General features: G+C 41.7%; 1 protein-coding gene across 1 annotated transcript; it reads right to left on the reverse strand.

Annotated features, from left to right (window-relative positions):
- Positions 1–3,777: 3,777 nt before the first annotated feature.
- On the reverse strand, positions 3,778–27,133 carry rc3h2 (ring finger and CCCH-type domains 2). The gene is made up of 20 exons (XM_083903087.1): positions 26,969–27,133; positions 17,950–18,275; positions 17,358–17,475; positions 16,635–16,868; positions 16,049–16,224; positions 15,153–15,353; positions 14,912–15,044; positions 14,400–14,518; positions 13,449–13,561; positions 12,833–13,156; positions 11,822–12,018; positions 11,422–11,732; positions 10,133–10,273; positions 9,221–9,364; positions 7,666–7,830; positions 7,323–7,572; positions 6,174–6,258; positions 5,555–5,762; positions 5,277–5,440; positions 3,778–4,137 (listed from the first exon to the last, which is right to left on the reverse strand). The coding sequence occupies exons 2-20, from the start codon at positions 18,178–18,180 to the stop codon at positions 3,990–3,992; spliced, it is 3,462 nt and encodes a 1,153-aa protein (XP_083759213.1). The 5' UTR covers positions 18,181–18,275; positions 26,969–27,133; the 3' UTR covers positions 3,778–3,989.
- Positions 27,134–27,386: the final 253 nt, after the last annotated feature.

The raw sequence follows: 27,386 nt of genomic DNA on the forward strand, positions 1-27,386 counted from the left end.
TCGGTTCATCATGTTTCACTATCAACAAACAGGCGTTTATTCCCCATATAATATAGAATGATGAGACACTTTCTTCTCTAATAAAAAAATCCCAACCCTTTTTTTTGTTTTGTTTTTTTTTTGTTTAGCAAACGGTCAATATTCCAAAAAAAAAGAAAAGCAGACTTAGAATATATATATTATCAGAAGGGAGGGGGGAAAAATACCACCACGACGACGACCAAATGTGGTAATAACGATAATACAGTAGTACTAACAATATAATCTCTATTAAAACAATAATTCATGAGCAAACGAGTAAAACGGCTGCAAGCAAACTTCAGCACTTGACGTGGCCACACAGTGGGCATGTGCAGAACTCTTACAGCGCTGGGTGTGTTGTATCACAACTACAGAATCATCAGTACGCCTCCGCCATAACAAGAGGGACTAGATCGCATGCATATGACGCAGGGATGCAGGGAGGGAGGGAGGGGAGGTGGGCAGGGAAAGTGTGGACACTCAGTGGCCGAGTGCGCCTGCTGGCAGTGAAGGGGTGGAAATCCGTACAGTGTCATTTAGCCACTACGACAGTGCTCCAGAGACACCTTGAAGGAAACAGGGAGTCATTCCAATACTCACAATACTGTTTGTGTTACACACAGTAGTGCCCAGCCCTTTCCTATCTGTGAGAGCAGGAATATTAAAGCCAATAATCGATACCGAGAGGCAAAAAAAGAAAAAAACGGCATAAGACAAAGAGTGGTGATAATCAGTGGTGACACTTTGAAGCACACACAACCACTGAATACAGAAAAAAGCCAAAGTATGAGCTGAGCAACTGAAGTCTTCCCTGAGCTTTTCAAACAGACAAAGGATCTTTAGCCTCCTCCGATGGAAGAAAGCAGAACTACAAGAGCGCTTTTACAGAGCCTCTCCCTCTTTCTCTCCGTCCTTTGCAGAGTGTTCAGCTGAGGAATATGAAAAAAAAAATGTTTGAGGAAAACCTCAGGGATTGATTGTACTGTACTGTACATAACATGGCACTTTACACGACCTCAAAAGGGTGACGTTGTAAACAAACGTAGGGAGGGGGTGTGTGTGTGTGTGAGAGCGGGAGAGCTGAGGCAAATTACATGCACTCCAGCAGGCCTTTTCATTTTAGCCACATTGAATTGTCCCATTTTATTCACTTTGGAAGATAAGACAGAAAAACCCCAAAAGAGGGTTGATCATTTTTGTAACTCAAAATCTGCCAAACCATCCTTTAAAATTTCAATTTCAGCTATACTCTAGCGTTCAAAAGTTTGGGGTCACATTTTTTTTTTTTCAATGAATATAACATTAAATGACTATTCTAGCAGCAAACACCTGGTTTTTAATGGAATATGTACATAGGTGTATAGAGGCCCATTTCCAGCAATCATCTCTCCAGTGTTCTAATGGTACATTGCGTTAGAAGGCTATTGGATGATTAGAAAACCCTTGAAAACCCTTGTGCAATTATGTTAGCACAGCTGAAAACAGTTTTGCTGGTTCTTTGAAGAAAGGGCAAAAGTATTATTTGGAATAAAAATCATTATTTCTAACCGTGTCAATGCCTTGACTATATTTTCTATTCATTTTGCAACTCTTCTGATGAATAAAAGTGTGACTTTTAATGGAAAACACATTGTATAGTTGACCCCAAACTTTTGAACGGTAGTGTAACTAGAGAGGGGAAGGACATAATATCGCTGCTCGCCTCTGATTAAGAGACGGGGAACAGTAAAGTCATTATCACGCAAAAATCTCATAAGATTTAGAACAGGTGTAAACAAAGTGTAAACAAACTCAGTGAAGCCTCCGTGACTCGAAAAATGTATAGGTGGCTTGATATGTCATGCGAAAAAAGGCATTAAGATGAATCCGCACGCGACAAGATGCCCCTCTCATGTCTATAAAAGTGAGCGAGGCAAGGCTGGTCCGCATGGAAATCACCTACACTATATATATACCGTCACACATTTACAGTGAGTTAGACTTTGGTGGCTTTACAGTGCACTGACCACAGCACATCTGATGAGGAGCAAATGTAAAAAAACACTAGACAAGGTCATCGGGAATTCTCTCTCTCTCTCTGCTGTGAACTGAAACAGTAACAAAATGTCCTGATGCAACAACAACAACAAAAAAAACAATGCCTGACAGACAACTTCACAGAAGTTAGCACAATGCATAAAATAAGACACAAATAATTCAAATAAAATATAGCATGAACACACACAGGAAGGTGGTTTGTAGGCTTTTAAAATGGTCTGTCGTACTGTAAATGTGTGTGTGTTCAGTTTCTGAGATCACTGTTGTGTTTCAGGCAACACCTTTGAAATAAGACAGGTGTGTCCATCAGTGGAGACATACTATTATGTCACTGTATGTTGAGTTTAATACAACAATAAGGAGAGAAAGGCCACTGTTTTGCATGTGTGTGTGTGTGTGTGTGAATTTGCTCCACTTGTATTGTAAGCACAGGTGCAACTAACAATAAAATTAGATTCTCTCGACTAATCACCTCGACGTTTGGTCCACAAAATGTCAGAAAATGTTTACAAAACTAAGTTTCAATTCTTGTTTTTTGTCACGTGGAGCAAAGAAAATGAGAAAATCCTTGTACCGAGGTGACCTAATCCAGTAATCGATTAGTCTATTTACAGCTGCATCCCTAAGGTTTTTGCAGAGTCAATTAAAAAGAGTATAATCATATTATGGATTATAAATAACAATAAAAAAAAACCTCATCCGTTGCGGCCTTGAGTGAAAGATCGTTAACAAATCCAGTCTATGACTGCGTCACTGTTCTCTGCGATCTTGTGACAGTCAAGGGAATTCAGAGGTCAACGTTTAAACGATCATATGACTCATAAAAGACTGAGGCTCGTTTCACGGTCAGCACAGTGAAAACCTCTGTTGTCTGCAGGTTTTTTTTCTTTCTATTTTTATTGGGATTTGCGCGGCCTTTGAAAATCTGTGTTATCAGTGTCATAATCTGAGTGGGACAATCGCTATTCTATGATGAAAACGCTTATAAAAAAATTAAAAAAACGTGTTAAGCAGTGACACAAAACAGCCAATAAACTAAACCATGGGGTCTGACAAATCTGTGACATTTAAAGAGACAGAAATACAGAGTATAGTGATTGTTTTATATCAAAAGAGGGCTTCATAATAATTTGGTTGGGAAATAATAAATAAGTGCTATCATTTTGACAAGTCAAGCCACAGTTAAATATTCACTTTGTTATATAGTTAATAGAAGATACTGATATAGTACTAACTGCTCTATCGTTAATGCAGGGATGAATTATGAATTGAACGTTAACATATAATATGCTGAATGACATACTACATTTTTGCGAGTATGTACGGATTGCATTGTTTAAATTGGCTATTTCAATTTGAAAATATTGTAACCTGTTCAGCTGTAATAAATACAAAGTTTGTATAAAGTTGTTTTTTTGGACAGCTAGGTGGGGCTAGATTATAAATTAGTAGTGCCTTGTTATCAGCGGAAATCCTATAGTAAACGTACAAAAATAACACGGTTGAAGAAACCTTTGACTTTACTGTGCATCTAATGCCATCAGCTGCATGGAGTCAGGAGGACGACGATAATGATGTGGTGAAGATGATAAACGTGGCCCTGCAAATATGGACACGTTCATCGTCTACAATACGGGTGGATTAATGATGTGTTTACGAGGCATTTACAGTGATATTAGTCAATTCTCTGTGGAATTTGAAAGTGAAAATCAACACTCGAGGAGTGTTGCGAGGAGTGTGTGTGTGTGTTTTCTCTTGTGGTCTGACTGTTCAGCCATTATCTAGTCAAGTTTTACTTAGGCATATGATTTACATATATGAAGGCTGGAATTAAAATCATATTCCCTTTTTAAAAAGGATCAAGTTGTGGGCTAGAAGCTCCGCACTTAGCACTTAGACACGGGGTCATTGTATGACTCTGTGTGTCCACTCTAGCTTCCGTTGAGCAGCATCTCTGTTCCGTGGGTCTCTGGACAAGCCCGGGTGGAAGTGTCCCCCAGTTGAGGCGGTCCAGTCCGCAGCACCAGCTTACCAACGCCCAGACCCCCTGAGACCAAGCCTCCAGGGGACAAGGACTTTCTGGAAAAGAGAAAAGTGGGGTCAGGTTTGCCAGATCTGGGCCACTGAATCTCCAAGTCAGCCAAAAGTGAGCCAGAATAAACTGAATTGGCCCTGATATGTTTTAAGATAGGTGAGCCAAATGTGTTGCATTATATTGGTGCTTTCCCACTATACAGTACCGGCACGGCACTGTTTGGGCCGTTTTTCCAGCGACTGCATGAAACCGCTGTGACGTTGATTTATACGTGACACACACACATCATTAGACGCAGTTAATTAAAAAGATTTGTTGACAGAATCGTTCAGTACTTCCTGTATGACCAGAGCATGACAGTGAACTGAAATACAGCTATATGTTGGAGATTAACGTATGTTTTTGGAGATTGGAGAAGTCTTTAACCGATCTACAGTTTAGCATTGACCAGACACTCTGACCGACCAGCAAGAACAGGTAGTTTAAAAAATACCAGGTACTTTTGCTAATGGAAAAGCAAAACAAAAACTTGCCGAGTCGAGCCGTGCTGGAACTGGGTAGTGGAAAAGAGCCACATGTGGGTCACTTTTAAGCTGATATACACATTAGCCAGTATTATGACATGGATGACCACTTGAGGGTGACATCCAGATTACACGTTGCATATTTGCTAAAAAGTGATCCATGCATTTGAGGATATGAAGACCACATTTTCCATTTCACGTGCAACAAAGATTTTTTCCATGTGATTCAAAGCACATTTGGATCTGATTTGAAATGAGATTCAAAACAGATTTCTTGCATATGTGTCCCTGTCTGAATGCAAAAAAAAATATTTATTTTGCCTCAAAGACATCAAAATCAGCACTGGGGGAGCGTCACAGCACTCACTGTGACTGCAGCACAGATATTGTAAGATATGTATGGTACACCAGTCGCACAGAGAAAACTCAGTGGGAGTGATTTTACTGCACTTGTTTACAGAATGCTGTAACACAGACCTGTATCATTACCAGAGCAACCCATACAAACAGGCTGGTGATGTCTGAACACACAAATCCAATTTAGTCACTTGCCATTAACAACGCCGACAGTCTGCCTGAAAAAAGCCAGATTCATTCGCCTGTCGTACGAACCAGTCTTAGAGACATCCTGTGAGGCAGCGGTTGCCATGGTAATTCACCTGAAAGCCATCTTTTTCAGCAGATGAGCATCCATCTTCTCTGTCAAAGGGCCCTCTGTTTGAGGATGCTCCTCTATCGGGGATGAGAGGAGGGGGGAGGAGCAGGGCGGTGGAAGGAGGCGGGAAGAATCCTGAGACTGTGGGGTAACCAGGTCTAAGAGCTCCTGGAAGGCAGAGATGATGAGATGAGAGATGAATGAGAGGTCAGTTTGTGTTTGAATGTTATGCATTTACACATAAATCTTTAAAAGGACACGATCACACACACACGATCAGACCTGAGACTTGATCTCCTGGTGGTCTGAATCCTCCAGGTCCAGAGCGCACAGCTCGAGCTCAATGTCTCGGTCTGGGTCGCATTGGCTCTTGACCCGCTCCTGATCCTGGATGTAGGCGGCCTGATGGGCTTTCAGGTCAGAGATAGCTTTCTCTCCGCTGCTTATGGAAGTGCGACGGCCGTGAAGCTCTGAGGCACACAGCTGCTCACTGAAAACATCCAAAAAAGGAACAAGAGATTATGAAAATATCATAATATGCATTAATGGCGTGTTAGTGGTGATTTAAAAGTGTGACAGAAAATACGTTAACAGAGCAACAGTTACGTCAGAGCAGATGACTTTCCTGACTCTTCTCCTCGCTGCCCAGCGTGATTATTTTTTTTTACCCACCAGCTAGCGGTTCTATTTTTAGTCTGACCACTAAGAGGAAATGACTGCTGCACAATGAGATAGGGGAGGGATGAGGGAGAGTGGGAGTGAGTGCAAATCAGATATAAGCCTCTATACAGAGCGTACAATATTCAACAATGTACGACGCAAAACTATTCAGCTCAACAACAACCAACGTTATGAGACCAAACGATACAAACGGCTACTGTTATGGACAGATGTAATGCACCTCTCGAGGAAACTGGAGTGACTGGAGGAGTCGGATCCTCTGGAGCTCCACCTGAAGTCACTGTGATCCAAGTGTGGGTTGTAATCTGTGACGGACAACAGATTTAAGCATTGATATTTCATTTTATATTAATATAACAAAATGCATGATGTTGGCAGCACAATTTACATGCAATTAAATGATAGATAAATACAATTTGATAAAATTAAAACATGATTATGGTGACATAATCAACAGCCTTGCCCTTTTCTCATAATATTAGGGGAAACTTTAATATTGCTTTGATGCTGTGACTCACTGATAAAGTTACAAATATTATTCCTCATAATACTCATTGATTTGAACTTGAAACAAATGGAATTTATCCCATGTAAAAAACTAATAAAAAAGTGTCTCTGAACATGAAAATTAAAAGAACTCCACTTTATTATAACTGTAAGTACTGTATATTGTATATCTTTACTCACGATGCACGTTTAACCTGGGGACCACTGAATGAGTGAGTTCTATCTAGCGGGACAGGAAGTCAGACACCGTTAAAAGTGTTACTTTCAGAATAAAAGCCCCTGTTTTGTAATAATCGTTTTGTTTTGATTATTTTGTTTTTGTACTTTTGTACTTCTGTTTGCACAGCCCTATATTATATTGCTTTAGGTTCACGCTAATAAAGAACCAGACACCTTAATGCCCCCCTCCCTAAAAACATTTTCTGCGATTGCCAACAAAAGCATCCCTGACTTCATGGAGTGTTGAAGTATGGAAATTCAGTTAACCCTCTTGTGACCATCATGATAACCAGGATTTATTTAGATTTTAGGGCTGTAGATTTGTCATTGAAAACTGGTGAATGTTGTCTGTGGTTGGACTTGGCTTTCTGGTAGTTTTTGAATTTCCTTGATATCACAAACAGTCTAGGGGTTATGGTGATAATAAGTAGGTACCACATTGTGACATAATCCAAAATCCAACTGTAATCCAAACCAAGTACTTTGTGTTACAGCATAGAAAGGGTTAATAGTAGCGGCTTAAAAAACGTTGTATGGCTTTTAGTTCTTGGCCAAACAAATCTAGTGCAAGGACAATGTAGTTCAAGCAGCACATATCCTTTGTGCATATTGACATTGGAGCCCTACTTTCATACATCCTTACCTTTAAAGTTGATGGGCGTGGTGCTGGCACTTCTCTGGCAGGCAGTGGCTTGGACCGGGTCAGTGGTGTGGTAGCCCGTGCGTGACGCCCTGGATATGGCGCCCCACTTGGAGATAATGGGCCCCTCACTGAAGGGAATGATGGGATCCTCGTCTTTCATGCGGCGGTAGTGGTCGAGCGAATGCAGCCACCGCTTCCCAACGCTGCTACTGCCAACGCCGCCTCCTCTTCCGCCGTTACTGTCCAATTCCTGAGTGAGGAAGAACATGGACGCATGTTTCGCAAAAGAGCACACATCCAAACACTGGCAGAGACGGTGATACTTCAGGAGTGTGTGTCTCACCGAGTGCTCGGAGCAGGAATGAGCAGAAGTGTGCGTCAGCGTTTCAGGCTCAAAGGGACTGAGGCAGGGGCCGATGCTGCCACAGGACCACGGGGAGTAGTGGGCTAAGCTTTCCTCGCCTCTGAACCTGCAGCCGACACACTGACCTCCACTGCTCTCCAGATGCTGAAACAGAGGCAGTGTTTGAAAATTCAGAAAATGACTTCCTGTGTGTGGGGAGTTTTGTTGTTGTACATCTAGACTGCCAAAAAGTCATGATGGTTTGTGAATGTTGATTTGACTTCTGTGAGGTTCTCTTCACTTTTTATCCAAAAGGCTTCTTCGGTTCTGACTTTTCTGTGGGACTCCCCGGGTTTATAAACCCTTGGTGGCACCTTGGGGTCATTATCATAACAATCACGAGACTTGTCGAGGTCACATAAGTGATTCATCAGGGTCATTGTTCCCTGAACACAGAGAAGATGACAGACACAGCGGGCGAGAGGAGGAATGTGTCACAACAACACTCATCCACTTGAATCACTACAATAACAAATAGCTACTGGTGCACTCTTTATTTCAGTCTTCAGCGCCACCTACTGCTTACCTCAATAATTGGTTCGGGACACAATGTCACAATTGATGAAATACGTTACACTTAAGCGTTTTATTCCACCCTGTACTGTGTTTTATTTGCATATTTAGCTTATTTTAAAGTTCAAACAGGGTTTTAACCTCTCGACCCTAGCCTTGTCCTACTGTATTCCACCCTGTGTTGTATTTTACTGTTTTATTTGCATGTTTTGTTTTTTTATTTCAAAGTCAAAACAGGGTTGTTTTCTTTACTTTTTGCCTAGGCTTTTTATTGTTGTATTTGCCTTTTAACATTTTGTTTTCCTTTTATTGTGAAGCATATTATTATTATTATTATAAGGTGTGATTTTTACACAGGCCTTTGCTGGACACTAATTTTGCTGAAATGCTAGCCTTTCTGCTGTCAACACTGAAGACAATCACACTGCGTCATGAAATAAAAACACGTTCGCGTTCTTTTGCCACTGGTTTTGTTTGTTTTAGCATCAGCGTTCGAATGATAATTCAACACTTCTCGTCCTTGTTGGTTTGTTTTAATAAGCACATCATTTAAAAAGAGTGGATATCATTTGGACAAAACGTGGTGTCGAACAAAGATTCACTCGTGTGAAAGCCTGAGTCACTGCTTGTTTAAGTCTGTCCTATCGCTTCCTCTCTCTCTCTTTCTCTCACACACACACACACCCACTTCTGCACACATGCCACAATTGTGCATTGCTATGATATCTTCCTCCACAGTTGCTAAGCAACTATCTCCCACTTAAATAGCATTGGAAACAGTTGAGATGCAAGGTTTTTGGAATATTTGGAATTCAATCCAACACATTTCATAATGTGTAAAAATGCATAACGGATCGATCCCTCACAGTTACAGGAGACGTAATGAAGTGGTCACGGTGAATTTTGAATTTTATTATTAAGCATATGAAATCTCTTTAAAATGCCCTGTGTGTTTGAGCGTGTATGTACATTGCCGTTCTACCTCGGATCCAAAATCGATGGTGAAGATGGGGGAGGACTGTGAGGGTCTGTTGGTGTTGTGATGGTGATGATGATGATGGTGCGCCCACTGTTCCTGCTTCCTCCTGAACAGATCCTCGTAGCCTAGAGGAACACGACCGTAATCCTGAGCAGGAAGAGACAAAAAAGATAAGAAGGAAAAAGAGAAAAGAGAATAAACACATGTTATTATCACAATATTTCCTGTATTGTACCGTACAGTACGTCGCAACTGGCAGATATGATTTTCAAATCTTTGAGGTTTTAGTTTAGGGCAATAAATTCATTGGAAAATATATCTTTTTTAGCATGAATTAATTGTTTTGGGTGCTTTTTTAATGTATATATAATTATAACAGGTTTTCAGATTTTTCTGCTTCTTAAATGCGACTAATTTCTGACACACGCAAGCGCGCACGCACACTCACACACACGACCAGCCATACTGGAACATGCTCTGTATACGATGATGTGACAAGTAAGTGGGGAAGGCAGAGATGTATTTGCGTGAGATGTGGGAGGATTACAGTGGAGGCTGGAGCTACATACAGTACTGCAGCTCTGTGGCTGGCAGCAAAGGTAGAGGTGGTGATGATATGTGGGCGTAAAGAGAATAAAGAAAAGTGAAGGAAAGTAAATGTTGCTGAGAATAAAATGTGCTGGCATCAATTAATACACGCTGGATGTAACCCAAGAGAATGCGTCATGACATTAAGAAACAACAGAAGTTAAATAACTTTAAAATCAGCACCTCGGTAACTTTTAATGAGAGCGCTTTAAATAGAACGCCACTAAACCAAATGGGAGAAACTTAAAGACGAGTACAAACCGGTTAGTGCAGTTTTTTAATATACATGTGACTACTGATGATTGAGATAAGCATTGTTCCACATACCCTGTGCAGCGCTGCACGGTGCTCCGCCGCAGAGCAGTAGTTGCTATCTAGAGAGTTGAATCTCTCCCTGAGTGGAGGCTGGTAGGAATGCAGCACCTCTGGAGGCAGTGAGTTACTCCTGGCATCCTCTCTGTGGTACAGCTGTAAAAAAAAGGGGAAAATTGTCATGATTATCAATAAAGTTGCAACCTTGACTCTCAAAGTGTGGGGCCACGCCACCCTGGAGGGAACAGTGACATTACAGGGGATGTTGCGTGAGTCACATTGGCTGTGACCCAGTTGAGTTTCTGGTCTATTTTCTGCATTTTCTGTGAGTGTTTTTTTTTTTTTTTTTGTTTTTTTTAACCAGCACACTTATAGGCCTATAAATAGGTATCAAAATTATACATTTTCCAACGCCAACAAACAAGGCACATTAGAAAAACGACAACAAAAATTAAATTATAACAAAAAAATGCACCCAGTTTGTCGAATATTTGGAGAAGGTTGTAGCTGCAGGCTTGTATGTAGGTTTAGTCCCGTAGAATTAGGCCCCTGAGCGAAATTACACTTTTTTCTTATTATTATTTCACTTCTTACACTGGACACAGTGTAAGTAAGTACTTATAGTGAGTTAAGTTTAATTTGTTCAAAAGAATATAAATTTTGTAGAGTCAGGATGGGAGTGTGAAACATTATTGATAAGATAACAATGAAAATACTGGTATTAAGGGTAGGGTTAGCACCTAAACCTACTGCCTGTGGGCCTGAATTTACATACTATTGAATATTAGTATGAATACTATTGAATATAAAAGTAAAATGTTCTCATATTAAGGGCACTCTTGTCAATGGAAAATTGAGCTAACATTAGCCTAAATATATTAACGTTAGCCTGCAGTGCTTAATTCTACGGACATAAACCTGCTCCCTGCGGGCCTGCAGTTACATACTATTGAATATTTGTGATAAATTGACATAAAATTACAGTACGACAACAGTTGCACAAAAACCTGGTTCAAAACACCATTAAAAAGTAAAACGTCCTCATATAAAGGGCACTCTTGTCAATGGAAACTTAAGCTAACATTAGCCTAAATATTAACATTAGCTTGCAGTGCTTAATTCTGCAGACATAAACCTATTGCCTGTGGGCCTGCAGTTACATACTATTAAATATTTGTGATAAATTGATATAAAAATTACAGTACGCAACATTTGGACAAAAACCTGGCGAAAACACTGTAAAAACCAAATCCACAGGCTGGACACGGCAGAAACAGCTTAATGATCAGTAACAGACGACTCACCTGAGGCCTCCACACTCTTCTGCTGTCATACAGAGGAGCGTAGACCCCGTGAGCTGGAGCCAGAGGTCCATACTGAGGCTGTCCCGGGTGAGGGTGGAAGCTGGGGCCCATTCGATCTCGCGGCGGGTGCGGTGGGTACACGGAGGAGGAAGGGGACGACGGCGGGTGTGGTGTTTGAGGATCGCTGGCGTAGGAAGTCAGCGGCGGGCCCATTGACGGTGGCAGAGAGGATTCTGGGACGTTGGACGATCTGAGGAAGCGAGCCATGCATGGTTTGTGAGGAGGGTGGAGAGTGGATGGATAATAAGAACCTGCTGGAGAGGAGAAGGAAGAGGTCGTATTTTCCCCCCAAGATGACATTTTTAAAAAATACAAACTTTTATTTCTGAACTTGACTCACAGGTTGGCGGATAATGGGCCGTGTCATAGTCAGAGTGCTGATAGAACAGCTCCGACGCCTGCGAATGATGCGGTGCGCGCAGCATGAACTGACCATGTTTGGGCATGGGAGCACCACCATCACCCTGTCCAACTGTGCTCAAGGGAGATGATGCTGAGGAGTGGCTGATGGGAGTCCTGGGAGGAGAGATGGGCTTCCTGAGATAAAGACAAGGATAAGCACATAATTAGACTAGAAAGTAAAAATTAACATCTCTCTTGCAGCATGTAATTGTTTGTGAACATCAGTAATTATTACACAGTGGACCTTTAAAGGTATAGTCGACATAATCTGTCAAACACACAAAGACGAAAAAACCCATCACACGGACACACTGAGACAAACTCATTCTCACACCTATGGTCAGTTTTGAGTGTCCAATTAACCTCTGCATGGTTTTGGACTTTGGGAGAAAGCATTAAAAGATGTTAAGTTTGTCCAATGTAGACTCCAAAATGGCGATGCAAATATAAAAGGCTTATTACTCTGGGGTGATGATAAAACACAACAATTCATGCTATCAGTTAATTGCACACATACTTAAATAGTAAGTATAATTGATTAATGACTAACTTATATCTATACAAATGCACTGACAATGGACCAGAGTGTCGTTATCTAGAGCTAAATCTCACTCACGAGTTCACATTCGCTTACAATTCTCTATCAGGGTTCAACAAAGGCACATCTTATCTTATCTACCACTTCAATACTGAGTGGTCTAACAAATATGACCATTTTCTGTGGTTGTTGATGACAAAATGGCATTTGTGTTCATGCGTGCCAATAGAGAGGGCAGTTCGGCATTCAGATACAAGACACTTGCAGTCAAATCCAATCTGTAATTAATCAGATTTGAATCAGATGTAAACAACGCGACTGGCAACCTGAACATGGTCGAATGTAATTGAAAAATGAATTAATAAATAAACGGAACCACGCGTGCAAATTCACAAGCATGACTAATCTCACTGTTCTGTGGACGCCGTTGTGGTTCGGTTGGTGCCAGATGTGCCGTTAGACCCGTTGGCCCCGCTGGATCCATTTGGCACGGCTCTCTTCATTTCCTCTATCATGTCTGCTGCCCCTCTGGCGATGAGCTGTGGGTGAGTCAGGCCAGGAACTCCCTCTGCCAGGGCGGTTGTATTCTCCGCTGTGCCTTTGAGCCCCGACCCCGGTCCCGTCGTCACATCTGCGTGAATGCCGCCCTCCATGGTGAACGTTTTACCCATCACCCCGGGTGCCAACGGAAACGCTCGGCCCACGCTGCTGCTCTTCTTGTTCCTCAGTCTAAATCTGTACAGCAAAGGAGCAATAATGGGGGGAGTGATTACGGTGCACTGTGTGTCTGTGTGCGCGCGTTGATACTGCAATGTTATTATCACAAAGCACCTCTTGTGAATAAATATGTGAGTAGATTAATAAAATTTAATTAAAAAGGAGGGTGGGGAGGCTGTTATAAGCATAAACAAGGCATAACATGGAAACAACACAAGCAGACTGACTGTATTCTAGAATTAAACAGGTGTTTATGTCCTGTGTCTTAAATGCTGAGTCTTTTTAGAGGTCTTTCTGAAGGCTCACTCACTTCTCCAGCTCATCCTGCGTGTGTGCAAAAGTGCAGTTGGTTCCTCGGGGACAGCCGCCCTGTTGACGAAGATCTCGGCACATGCTTGTCTTATACTTGCTGTTGGCCTGAGGCTGCAAAAGCCCACGGATAAAATACATTAAGAGTTCATTTAAACCGTGTTCCGTTCCCTCCTAAACCTACATTTACATACACTACCATTCAAAAGTTTGGGGTCACTTCGAAGTGTCATTATTTTTGAAAAAAGCACTTTTTTTTTCAATGAATATAACACTAAATGAATCAGAAATGCACTCTAATCATTGCTAATGTGGTAAACGACTATTCTAGCCGCAAACGTATGGTTTTTAATGGAACATGTACATAGGTGTATAGAGGCCCATTTCCAGCAACCATCTCTCCAGTGTTCTAATGGTACATTAGCAACTCTTTTGCAACTCTTTTGATGAATAAAATTGTGACTTTTAATGGAAAACTCATAAAAATTGTATAGGTGACCCCAAACTTTTGAACGGTAGGGTAGATATTTAATATTTGATTTGTGTTTTATCACAGCAAATGGTCAGTACAAGTGTAAAGTTCATGTCACGATGTGGATTAGTGTGTTAAGACTAGCAAATTGTATCCATGGGGACTCCATTATCTCTTGGCAGATGATTACACAACTCATTACAATAGTACACAAGTCAATGCCAACCAGAAAGGTATCAGCAGCCCACAATAGACAAATATCATAAAACTAAATCAAACATGAGCAGAGACTTTAAACTGTACATAGAGAACAGATATGAACATTTTTCCTTGGAAATATTGGTGAATAAATATTAAATTCCAAAGAAATTATTTATTTTCTATACGGTTTATATGCATATTTTTGATTTTTCGTCCATGAATAATGACTAATATTTCGGAAAAACATATTTTCCACCATGCAAATATCATGCAGTGTACCTGTGGAGTGTCGTGGCTCTTCTTGCTGAAGTTCTGTATGAATTCCACCAGTCCGTGCACCACCAGCTTCACAGCCAGCATCACACTCTCCAGCTCCTCCCATGACGGTGCTGGGGCATCTGCACAACAACAACAACAACAACAACGGGTTTGAAACAGGAAGTCCATGGAATAGTTGTAAAACTAGGGATAATTTGTGCATATTCACTGAAAATACTCGTTTCATCGAATAAGAATAAAGGAGCAAAGTCTGGAAGGGAACCTCAAAAAAGAATATGCTTGAGTGTCATCTTATTTCACAACTCAGAGGTATCAAACATCCCCTTTAGTGCTTTGATTAATAAATGTGAAAGACCAAAGAGTGGTTTGAATCTCTGTTTCTTGTATAACAACCACCTTGTCTGCCTATTTTCTCATTAGTCTTTGTGGAAAGTGGACAAAGCGAGTGTTTTAATCATTGAGACTAATTTTGTATTCGCTCCGCTGAATCAGTTTTAACACGAGCGCAGTACCTGGATTGTGGTCAATGTTGGCGAGCAGCTCCAAGTGCGGTCTGAGGTTGGTGAGGTTGGCCGGGTCTCCTGTCCTCTGCAGAACGATTGTCAGTTCCTGAACGCTCTTCGCAAAAGACTCTGGAGACTGCAACTAACGCAGAAGACACACGGAGGAGAGTCAGCGCCTGTGCTTCTGTTCCCTAGAGACTTACTGTTATGCTCGTCATAGCAATAGCAAGTGTATCGAAAAAGGCTGTACCTTGTCAATGATGGACTGCATGTGTGACTTATGGACGAGGTCGCCGTACAGCAGCGACGACCACTGCTCCGGCGAGATCCGCAGGCCCGCCTCCATGGCAATGTGGACGATCTGGGCGTCGTGTTCCCTGCGCAGAGCCTCGTACGTGCGGAACTCTTCCTTCAGCTGCATCAGTGAAGAGTCCTCGTCGCGCTTAGTCACCTGAGAGCCAGGAGTGGGCAGAAAGACGGGAGGGTAGGAAAAGTGAAATCACTCATTACAATGCAGATATTACTGTATATGATAGATCTGGACTGCGTTCGGTGTCTTCAGACGTACAAAAACTCAAACTCAGATCAGATAAAGGGATTTTCCCCTTTCTCAGAATCTGCCCTATGAGTAATCATCATAAGACACCGGCGCACAATTGGATTTGATAATCATTTTAATCTCTTGCTGCCCTACCCATCCTCTCGTTTCTTTTCTTTTTTATCATCCTCTGCATCTCTGCACCGTCTGTCTCTGTCAGTCACGCCGGGGCAACGAGGGCAAATATAGACCGCATGTTACATCACGAGCAGATAGCTGGCATTTCTGCCCCTACCAGCCACATGTGTGTCATCAAGTGACAGCCACACTCTCTAATAATTGTTTTTGTTGTTTTGTAACAGCAACACTGAGGTTCTTTGTGTGTGTGACAGTGGCAGAGCGGTAGATCGAGTCGTCCTTCAACTGTAAGATTGAGGGTTTGATTCCTAGCGCCGCTAATCTACATACTTGTGTGGTTCAAGACACTCAACACCAAGTGGCTGCTGATGCCTGTGACAGATATAGTGCACATAGAGGTCTTTGAGAGGTCGTCAAGACGAGAAAAAACATATTTAAGGCTCTGCATGACGTGTGTGTGTGCTCCTTACCTTGAAGCAGGAGGCCCTGTAGAGGAGCTGCACCACGTGGCCTATGCTGGTTTTGGAGGCCTGCGGGAAGCGGGCTTCCAGCTTCTGGACTACGAAGAGAACCAACACCTTCCTGGACAGAGCTGAGCCGTCCTCCAGAGCGAGGAGAACCAGTTTCAGCGCATCTTCTTGCATAGCTGATGATGTTCGACGATGATGATGGGACAGAGCGAATGACAGCAAGAGGAGAGGATGGTGGGGGTTAAAATGGAGAAGAAGAAGAAGCCGTGAGGATACAAACAGTATTTACATATCAAACAAGGGCTGTTGAGAATCAGGTGTCCTCAGACTTTCAAATGAACTCATTCTGTTATCACGATGAGAAACATTTTCCCAGTCAGAATCTGCCCTATGAGTAATCATCACAGGACACCGCCAATGCCAGCTCCATCCATCAGTTGGATGCAGCTAAACAAGTCACGCACACAAGTAAAATGTGGTGCATGAGCCCACCTAACTTCAGCTCGCTTCACTGAATCTGGAATGATCAAATTGATCGTAGATATGCTCAAATAAAGGGTGAATTAAAGGCTGGAGAGACACTCACCAGGTCCCAGGAACTGACACCCCCGTGCCCTCACTGCTGCCCACAGGTTGGCAGAGAGCTGCTGCGGGTTCTGATGCTGCAGAATGAGCTCGGTCACAGTTCGCTCCCCCAGCGAGCGGCCCGCCCTCACCGCCCGCACGCGGCCCTCCTCCTCCACCAGCTGGCAGTTCACCAGAGTCACCAGCTTCCTTTGCATAGGCCGACTGAGCACGCTGGGAGTCAGAACCGCCACTCCTGCAGGAGATGATAAAGACCTCTGTGGGTAAAACTCTGGAGCTTAAAAGTCACTTTTAGTTCGACTGATTTGAAACTCTTGTCGAAAACAACAGCAGAAGGAAAAAAATAAACTTCTTCCACCAAGCCAAAGGGAACAGTGTGGCAGTAAAGCTGTTATATCTAGCTATGTAGGTGGATTTAATGGCTTTAAAACATCATATTATAATGAACTTCCCACAAGACATGTTCTTTTTGTTGACATTTCAATGTGTGAATGACGACAGCATGTTAAAAGCCAAGAAAGATGATGATGATGGTGATTGTGATGGTAGAGGCAGCTGCACAAAAAAATCAAAACTAAAAAATGACTCTCATCAGGTTCTCCAGAGGGTTGAATTTTCCTTCAATACCAAAAAAGTGCCAAGGTTTTCAAGTTACATAGCCAAATAAATGCGCTCACACAGACCTTAAAATCACACACGCACAAACAGGCACAGTGCACGTTACCTTTCGCTCCACTGATAGGTTTTAGGTAGAGAGCCAGCTCTTCTACACACAGCCTGCACACCTCATAGTGCTCCACCTCTGCTGCACAACTCAGGCTCACGGGCTGCACATCTGGAACCTGGAATCGATGATAAAAGTGTTTTTTTCAACAGGTTTTCAGGTTTTTCTTTGCTCCATATAACAAAGAAATCATTAAAAAATCATATTTTTGCATTGAGGACAAAACAAGACATTTGAGACACATTAAATGCAAATGAGACACAGGAAACTACGTCAGCGTCACTGAGGCTCCAGCAGCTAACAGCAGTTAGCATTTAGAAAAGCCATCATTTGCCGACTCTAGCCGACACATTGCCGTCATATATTAAACGTATCCACTGAACAGATAAATCCTCCGAGGCTGGAAGTTTGTGTAGAACTCTGTGCTGCACTTTGCAAAAAACATGAGTGAGTCGTCTTTTTTCACACTTTGCCTACTCATAGGGCCTCCAGAGTCCCAAATATAAGTAATAAAATGATTAAAAAGTTGATGTCGCATAATATGTCCCCTTCAACTTCACAACAACACACCTTTCCCCTCCCCGTGACTCACCTGGGCTCCAACCAGCTGTAGGAGGGCGCAGTTGACCGGCAGCAGGTCGATGTCCGTGCTGATGGGCGTCTGATCAAAGGGGCAGGCTTTGCGGTGCAGTTTGTGGAGGCAGGTCTTACACACCGTGTGGGAGCAGCCCAGGCTGATGGGCTGGTGGCCGCTGCTGTCAAACTCATTGTAGCAGATGGGACAGGACAGGAACTCGGTCCACTGGGCCGCCTGCACCGGCATCCTGTCACCACACCACCGAGGGGGGCGCCGCCGAGCTCAGGGGGAATGCATGTCAACGACGAGCCCCGACAACTGCTCCTGCTTGCCGACCGCCACTGCGAGGGAAGGATATATAATGAAGTTTAGTGATTAATGTGTCAAGATCTGCTCATAACTGGTGCTGGTAAATAAAAAAATGTAAGACACGGTTGTAATAACATTAAATAAGTCTCTACAGGATAATTATGACAGCTTTCCAGTGGGGACACAAGGAAAAATATATGTATTAAGAATATGTTTGGTGCTTTATCTTGTCACTAAAAAACAAAAACTTACATTTTTAACTTTAACTAACTATCCTGAACCAAAGCCCATAGAGTAAAAAAATAAAGAGTGAAACAAACTCCAGTTTCTGGCCAAAGTAAAAGTGAGATAAAGCAGCAGAGATATTTTTAAGATATAGGAGACTTAAGCAGGTGTAGATTTTATGTATTATATTTTCAGTGTGTGTGTGCCTCCATGTCTCAGGTGAGGACACATCACTGACACTATTCAAAAAAACAAAAAAAAAAACAACTAATATGTCCCTTTAATAAAACACTTAAATGTGCTGACACTATGATTAACTCTAATATATGACTGTTTGTAGTTTAAGTTGACTGCTCGTGTTGCTTTAACATGCACCGGGGCGTCTTAAAACACCACTTTTATTGTACCTGTCCGTTGTCATCACATTAACACACTCAGCTAAAACTAAACCCCACATATGAACGCCGTCGCAATTATTTTGTCATGTATAAGAAGAAGCAGAGTCACGGTACGTCGTAGCAATCGTGGAGCTCCATCATGTGTAATAAGCGTTTAGCCGAGTGCCATAGCCATAAAAGCAAAAGTCATAAATCTATTTAATTTAGCGCGAGTAATAAAAACGCTCCGTCTTCTCTGTGCCTTAAAAGTGCAGTTGCCAAATTCCGAGTTGAGTTTTGATAAGCGCTGACAGCTATCTGAAGGTCGAGACATAATATCCTGTAACAAAGAAACCGCGTAGGCCACTTCTGTGTCAAACCCTCCCAGTCATATTTTGTGACCAAAGTTTACTGCATCGGTGTCGGCTCAGTTCTATTTTATTGTGTTCAATACAATATTGAATTTCCACCAATAGTAATATGAATATTTGAGAGTCAACTCAGCTCTTACTGAGACACTCTTACTGCCCCAACACGTTGAGTGAAGCATTTACATCATATTTAAGGTTTACCTCACTTATCAGATGCAACATTTTAACATAGAGGCCTCAAAGTGTTCACTTGGACTATTTGTTGTTTAATTTAACCATAAAAGGACCAGAGAATGTACTGTAACTAAGTGCTTTTGCCCATTTTTCTAGAATAACTTTCAATATCGTGCTGTTGTTTACAATTTGCTGCATGTTGCAAAATAGTGATTCGACAATTTAAAATGAAGAAAAACAAAAAGATGTATTTAGTTGCACACGAATAACAGATTATGGACGTTAAAGTTGATATTTGAACGGCATAAAACATATACAAGAACATTTGTTTGAGTCTTTGTCTCTCAATGTGCAAAACCAGGCCAAAAAATGAAAAGATTGCACAGGTGTTCTTCCCACTCGCTCCTCTCTGACACTCATTTTTCAGGTTCCTGAAACAGCACATGTGAAATTACCGTAATAACCACACGTTGGCTTTGACGTGCAACTTCTCAGCTTTCAGAAACCGCAGGAATTTTTACCGATAGCACAACATGTTGCGTAACTACGGTGCAAATGTGTCGTCAGCGCTACACTCAGGGTTTATTTCTGCAAAAAAAAATGTTTTTTTAAAAAGACCTACACAGGCCCCTTTAATATTTAATATTCGCTTAACTTTTATATTTCCAAGTATTTATAATGCCCGCTTCCCATTTAATACTTTTTTTTGTAATACTTATAGTTTTCCCTGTACTGAATCATCTTATCTTACAATATCTGTTCACAGCGTCCTGCAAACTCTATTCCTTTTTAGGGAGGGAAATATTTAAAAGCAGGAAATGCTTCACCTCTTACATAACAGTACTCTAGCGACCAAATAACAGGAGGATTTTTTTTTTTTTTTTAAACTCATTTCACAGCCTCTGGTTTGCTATTTGATGTATCATCCCATGAACCAGGGGTGGCAGAAATCTTACATGAAAACATCCAAACACACAGGGTTACTCATCATCTTCCCGCTCAATCGCACAAACAAAGCAGCCTTCAGACTGTGAACACCTGTTGCATTTACAGTCGCTTGCATCTGTTCAAAGTGCTCACCACAAGCAACAGCTGGAACCCACGCACAACAGGTGCCATTAAAAAAAACACCAACATTATTTATTCAAATGCAGGTTTAGCGAGACACTGTGCCTGAGCAAACGAACAAAAACATGCACTTGTATCTGCCTAAGAGTTCATTAAACAAAATAAGGACATTCAACTATATAAAATACAATAAAATCACACCGCTTTTACTTTTACCTTCCAAACCTGCAGCACACGGTGCCCACACTGTTTCGTTGGTCTCCTGGTCATATTTCCTTCCCGCCTCAAGCCTCCAAATATCACCGCTTATCCACAAACTACTGAACCACCACCGTGTGTGAGCGAAGAGTGGCGAGGGGAAGTGTGGAGACAAAGGACGTGGGGAGTTTTATCTTGGCACGTGAGTCTGGATAAAAGCCACCCCCACTACACCACCACCACCACCACCACCCCCTTTTTCCTCTATGCACTTCCAGATTAGGGATTGGTGGCGCAAATTCTGAGGGCAACAGTTTGTCGTGGTTCACTGGCTGCCGTCACACCACCTGTTCCTGCAACTGCTCCACCCTGTTCAACAGAAGCTCTGACAGGGTATCAGATGCCTGAGCCTGTGGGCTCACACTTTCACCTCCTGCTCTCAGTCTATGCACACATACAGTACAAGTACTGTACACTACTGTTCAAAAGTTTGGCGTCACTTGGAAATGTCCTCATTTTTTAAAGGTAAAGCACTTTGCTTCAGTGAATATAACATTAAATGAATCAGAAATACACTCTATACATTGTTCATGTGGTAAACGACTATTCTAGCTGCAAACGTCTGGTTTTTAATGGAATATGTACATAGGTGTATAGAGGCACATTTCCAGCAACCATCTCTCCAGTGTTCTAATGGTACATTGTGTTTGCTAATCGCGTTAGAAGGTTATTGGATGATCAGAAAACCCTTGAAAACCCTTGTGCAATGATGTTAGCACAGCAGAAAACAGTTTTGCTGGTTCTTTGATGAAAGGGCAAAATTATTATTTTGAATAAAATCATTATTTCTAATCTTGTCAATGTCTTGACTATATTTTCTATTCATTTTGCAACTCTTTTGATGAATAAAAGTGTGACTTTTAATGGAAAACACAAACAAAATTGTATGGGTGACCCCAAACTTTTGAACGGTAGTGTATATATACGGACTAGTCTTGTATAAAGTACCTAAAAGGGATACTTGAATAAACGTAAAGTATCTTGACCAAAAAATGACTTTGGTAGAAGTTGAAGTCACTTTTTTTTGATAATATTACTAAGTAAAAGTCTTCAAGTATATGACATTTACTGTCCTTGTTGACATGTGTGAAGGGCAAAACTGTAGTATAGAGCAGTTCATCAAGGCTAGTAGAGATCTAAATACAGAGCATAACACCAACTCAACACAAGTTGCTCGAAATATAAATAAAAATGTACAGATATGTGAATTTTGTACTGAAGTACAATAACAAAGTATTTGTCCTTTGCTACATTACAACAGAGTAGAAGTATACACCGGGGCTAAGTATCCGCCACTGATTTCTTGTATCCACTCAAGTCTTGATTCATATAGTCACAATTCAATATGATTTACACTTCAATTCTATTTGATATTTGCTTGCTTTAAAGACATTTTCATAGAACCTAATGCTACAAATTGTACAATACCCGGATCTTAAAGTCCAGCAGAAGGCGCTGTAAGCAGAGCTTTGGCCTTCATTCATGCCAACTTTGTTAATCAGAAGAAGACAACAGTGCTGTTTTGTTGTTGTTGTTTTTTCATGTGAGAACCGAGAACAAAACTGTCCTGTTGAGTGTCTGAAAAGGAGCTTGTGGTCACATGACACTATCGTGGTCAAGTGATACTCTGGTGAGATTTGTGCAGAGGACAGAGGGAATGGCATGGTACTGAAAGAGCAATCAAATTATTTAATGAATCAATATTGAATTTTTTAAAATGAAGATTTTTTTTTTGGAGCACAGTCCTGGGGGAGAAAAGACCATGATGTAAAAAAAAAACTGCTTCCACAATTGGATCAGCATGCCAGTAATGTGACGCACAAATACACACAAGAAGCCCCACAGTCGTGAATAAGTGTCGTCTTGTGACCGGGAGAGAGGCGGGGCAGGCGTGTTGAATTATTACAGCAGACCTCAACTTCCTCATGAGGCTCCTCTTCAATTTAAACGGAGGAAATCGACCTCAGTGTTGTTTTTATTTAACATTTTTTTTTTTTTGTACTTGCGGTTCACCTCCAGTGAATCACTAATGTGTGTGATTTAAAGCACACCACAGACAGCATCGAGGAAGACGCGGTGTGTGTCCACTTTGAAGAGCATAATATCCCTGGAAAAATCTGTGGGACGTTTTTTGTAGGCGCTGCGTTGGCCTGTTGAGCCACCCACTCCGCGGAGAGGAGGATGAGAAGTACATTGTGTCTTTACAGCCAACAGTTGGCAAGTTATCATCTGGCTCAGGACACTCAGTCCTCACTTGGCCACCTCCGCGTGGGGAGGAGGGGGTTAGAGTTTCCTTTAGCGTGTCTCGGACATAAAGACAAAGAAAGAGTTGATATTTTCAAAGCCTTTTCAGACATTGGCTTGGTTTAAATCAGAATGAAGAATCACATTCTTTCCCATGCACCTCATCAGTGGGAACGCTCAGGCTGCTTAAATCTGATTTATTACGTACCACCCTTCACAGGGCACGCAATGTCACCTTCGCGCAATACGATCATTGATACAGCAGGGCAAATGTCAATATTTTAATGAACAAATGAAGGCGCTCTAAAGAAACAGTCAGTTTCACTCGCCAGGCGTCACTACTTCACGTCTCCTCTTGGTGGAGCTGCTCAAATAAATGAGGTGAAACTTGGGCGGAAGTTACCTGGCCTGAAGAAGAGGGAGTTTACGGCGGGATAATAGCAGAGAAAGCTATTTTAATAGCTAATTGGCTAATTTAGAATAATCCTGCACTTTTAACATTTTCACTGACATTTTGTTTTCTTCAGTTCAGACAGATATCGTGATGCATCGCTGTATGATTGTCTCGCGGTATATTGTTTATCACAGAATCGCTGTATCGTGATATTCTTGGTATCGTATCGTGAGATACCCTAATCGCAAAGCTGGCACCAAACATTGCAAAATATAATATAAAAGTCTCTTCAGTTTTTCTCTCAACAGTCAATACTTCATGTCTCCTCTTGGTGGTGCTGCTCAAATAAATGAGGTGAAACTTGGACAGAAGTTCCCTGGCCTGAAGAAGAGGGAGTTTGCAGTGGGACAATAGTGGAGAAAGCTATGTTAAGAGATGCCCCACCACGTTCAATACAATGTTTTCTTTACTGAGACAGATATCGTGATGTATCCTTATATGATTGTCTTGCGATATATTGACTATCACAGAATCGCTGTATCGTGATATTATTGGTATCGTGTATTGTATCATGAGATACTCTAATTGCAAAGCTGGGACAAAACATTGTACAAAATGTACTTGTGTTCAGATTATTTCGATCTCTCATTGTTCTGCATCAGTGATGCAGAAAATGTGATATGATCAAATATTTACCCCTCAAAAAACACATAAAATATCACTTGCAAATTCCAAAATTAGGTTTTTTTGGAATGTGCAGTGCACAAACACTGGTCAGCCTTTGTTGTTACCAAAGCAACCTGTGTAAATGTACATGCACATTTAGTAAATTGATCATTTAAATTTAAAAAAATCCCCTTTGCCTGCTGTTTAAACATAACGTTATTCAATGGGAGGCTTATGGAGGTGACACACGCACACTCCTCAGGCAGGATTAGGTCAGATGTGGAGTAATAGCTACATTAAGGGTACGACACGTGGTCATGATGTGGTTGTGACGGCCTCCTCACACAGTTTTACACTGTGCTGCTTTCTCTTTTGCGTTCTCGGGGGGGAATATGGTCTGTTCTTGTGCTGTGCCATGACATTTAACTGTCACTTTGAAACTCCTACTCAAGTCTTACTGCAGTAGACTGAGCCCCAGCATCTGTGCACGGGACCACTGCAATCAGTGTGCAGAGAAGGAGGCCGACGGGGTCTGTGAAAAGTCGATTTTTAAAACCAAACATTGACTATGTATACAAAAAAAAAAGAAACGTACTGAGGTGTTTGATATGTTTGACAAGCATTATGACAGATGTGTAGCCTTCTCAAGGCTGAGAGGGCTGAGATATAAAGGCATAAAAAATGCAATGGACTGGCTATATTTATAATTCATACAATTTCTAAGAAAAATAATGACATACAAAATACTATAAAGTACACACTTTCTGACACACACACAGCAAAATGTATAGTAATAGTATTTCAGGGTTTACAGGTGCGAGGATCCAGGGATTGAACCGTGGACTACTTTGTTTTTTCTTCCCGTCTTTGTCAACGATAAAGTGTTAAATAAAAGCCTGAAAACACATCTTTAAGTGATCGTGTTTGTAGAGAAGGGCCGAATAAATAATTGTTTTTAGTTAAAAATGTGACACAAGGCGCCTTAAGTGAATGACATATCTATTTTAACTGGTGAGTCTATAATTTGGAATTTCTATTTCTTATGTACTTCATATAATCACAGCTTTTACTGTATGATATAGTTCCATACCTATTTGAAAAAAAAACAACATAATATATGTTGCATATATCGCATAATGATGCTTCATTGTGTTTTAAATGAATTAAAACGGTGCATATTGTAAAACCCTGTTTGTAAATCACGAGAGCACGGTACAAACACACACACAAAAAAAGAGATAATAAATGCATGTAGAAATATGATGAAGACACACACTCTCACTCATTCACTCACTCACTCACCACAGAGCATGAGGTGAAGTAATCTGAGCTCCCTCTCACCATCCCAGAGATCCCAGAATTAGAACATTTCATGCGGCAAGTGTGTGTGTGTGAACCTGATACGAAGCATGTGGAGGGGAACATGTGCAGTGTCTGTTTACACGGTTGCATTATTCTACAGACTATGGACACACAAAAAAGCATGTTCTAGAGCCAGGGTAGCAGCAATTATGTTTACGGTTAGAGCAAGTCTGCAGGGAATGAGTGGAAATTAGTGTAAGGTGACGGACGCACATTTTTAGATCTAGAAACGGAGGAAAAGATTGTTGTCACCATACCACTTTACAAAGATATGTGCCATGTGCTATTTTAATGTCTTCAAATCCACTTCCAAAACAGTTTGAGTGACATGTTCAAATGTCCTCCTCCTCCTCCCCTACACCAGCATGAACTATAACTATCTTAACAATAAGCAAATTACACGGCGTGAAACAAAAGGCTTGTGGGAACAACAAAGGTTGTCATGAACAACAATGAAACTTCCCACACACATTGAAATGCTGCACGATCAGTTTGAAGTCAAGCGAGCTTCAGTGAGACGAAAAAAAAACAACGAATGGCAGCTGTGTATCTCTGCAGACGAGACGCCGGAATGCACAGCAGCAGATTGAAAGAAAGAATCACGTTTGTGTTTTGTCAAGAGCAAAACAGTTCTACACTTCCTATTTCTCTCCAGGCAAAGGAAGCAGCACTTGTCAGCCGCATGAGTGTCTGAGCGACCACGGCAAACACAAAGTTAAACTCTGACACTGAGAAAGGACTGTGAGAGCAGGTGCATCTTTTATTATTATTATTATTATTATCTTCCATTATTGATTAAAGGATTACAACTGGAGTGTTACTACTTGTTTTTACGAGAGTACAGTGGGGCTTTTTGTAGGTCTGTGTGATCATTTATTCATCACTCCTGTAGTCACAGTGTGTGTGTGAGGGGGTAGTGTCTGCATGGGAGGCAGGGTAAACATGCAGCTCACTACTGTACATTCTATACTGGATAATAATCTACTATGATGCATGTTATTGCAGCCTGGGATTATTGGATAATGTGTCAATATTGTATCAGGTTACTTGCAGTTGCACATCAGCAGGTTATAGAGTAACCTCCACCATGACAGGCTGCTGCTGCTGTACACTTTAACTTTATGGCAGCCAGTGCTGCAACACCTGAGCTCAAACTACACTGCTGTTAATCACCAATGAAAGTGAAAGTCTACATACAGTGTCAGTGTCTTTCCACCATTCCAGGAGGAGCATGTATCCAGTGTTCACGGTGCACATTTTGGAAGCATGCAATGGGTGCCTCAACTCTTTCTAGACGAGGCCCATCATTTCACCACGACCTGCCTCTTTGGGATTATAGTGCATCAGCACCAGTTGCTGTAGTGTGCTGATGAGATTGTAGCCTAACAGTCCCCACATCTAAAATGATGTAATTTGTGAAATCTGTAGCTGCAAAAAAAAAAAAAAAAAAAAGGAAGTGTGACTGTCAGCCAAATGAAACAAAAAAAACAAGTAAGCAGCTATAAAAATGTCACATAAGAAATAAAAATCCCTATTGGAAGAGCAGGAAGGGGGAAGTGGTGCGCACCTCTGGAGAAGTCACTTACCTCACGCACAACACTGGAGCACCGGGGTAAAAACATTCATCATAGACGGTGCACAGGCGCGCATCAGAAATAATAATCACGAAGGGGGGGGAAAAAATCTTCATGAGATACAAAAGCAGCGCAGCAGGAAGTCCAGGGAGCCTGGTGTTGGATGGAGAGTGATGTGACAGTGCATTTCACCGCATTTAGATTCGCAGTCTCCGGGTCCGGGTTTGGTTCCTCTGCGCCTCTTTTGGGTACGTGACGGACACGCTCACTCAGGTACAGTGAGCCCGAGCCACACACCCTCGTCTTGACAAACCAGAGATGAGAGGAGATGGTCGTATCGCTCCGCCGGGTGATGGAGCCTGAACTGCGCACCAGGCTGCACACACACACACACACACACACACACACACACAGAGAGAGAGCGAGAGAG

This window comes from Microchirus variegatus (assembly GCF_963457635.1).
Source record: "Microchirus variegatus genome assembly, chromosome: 16".
Classification (NCBI taxonomy): domain Eukaryota; kingdom Metazoa; phylum Chordata; class Actinopteri; order Pleuronectiformes; family Soleidae; genus Microchirus; species Microchirus variegatus.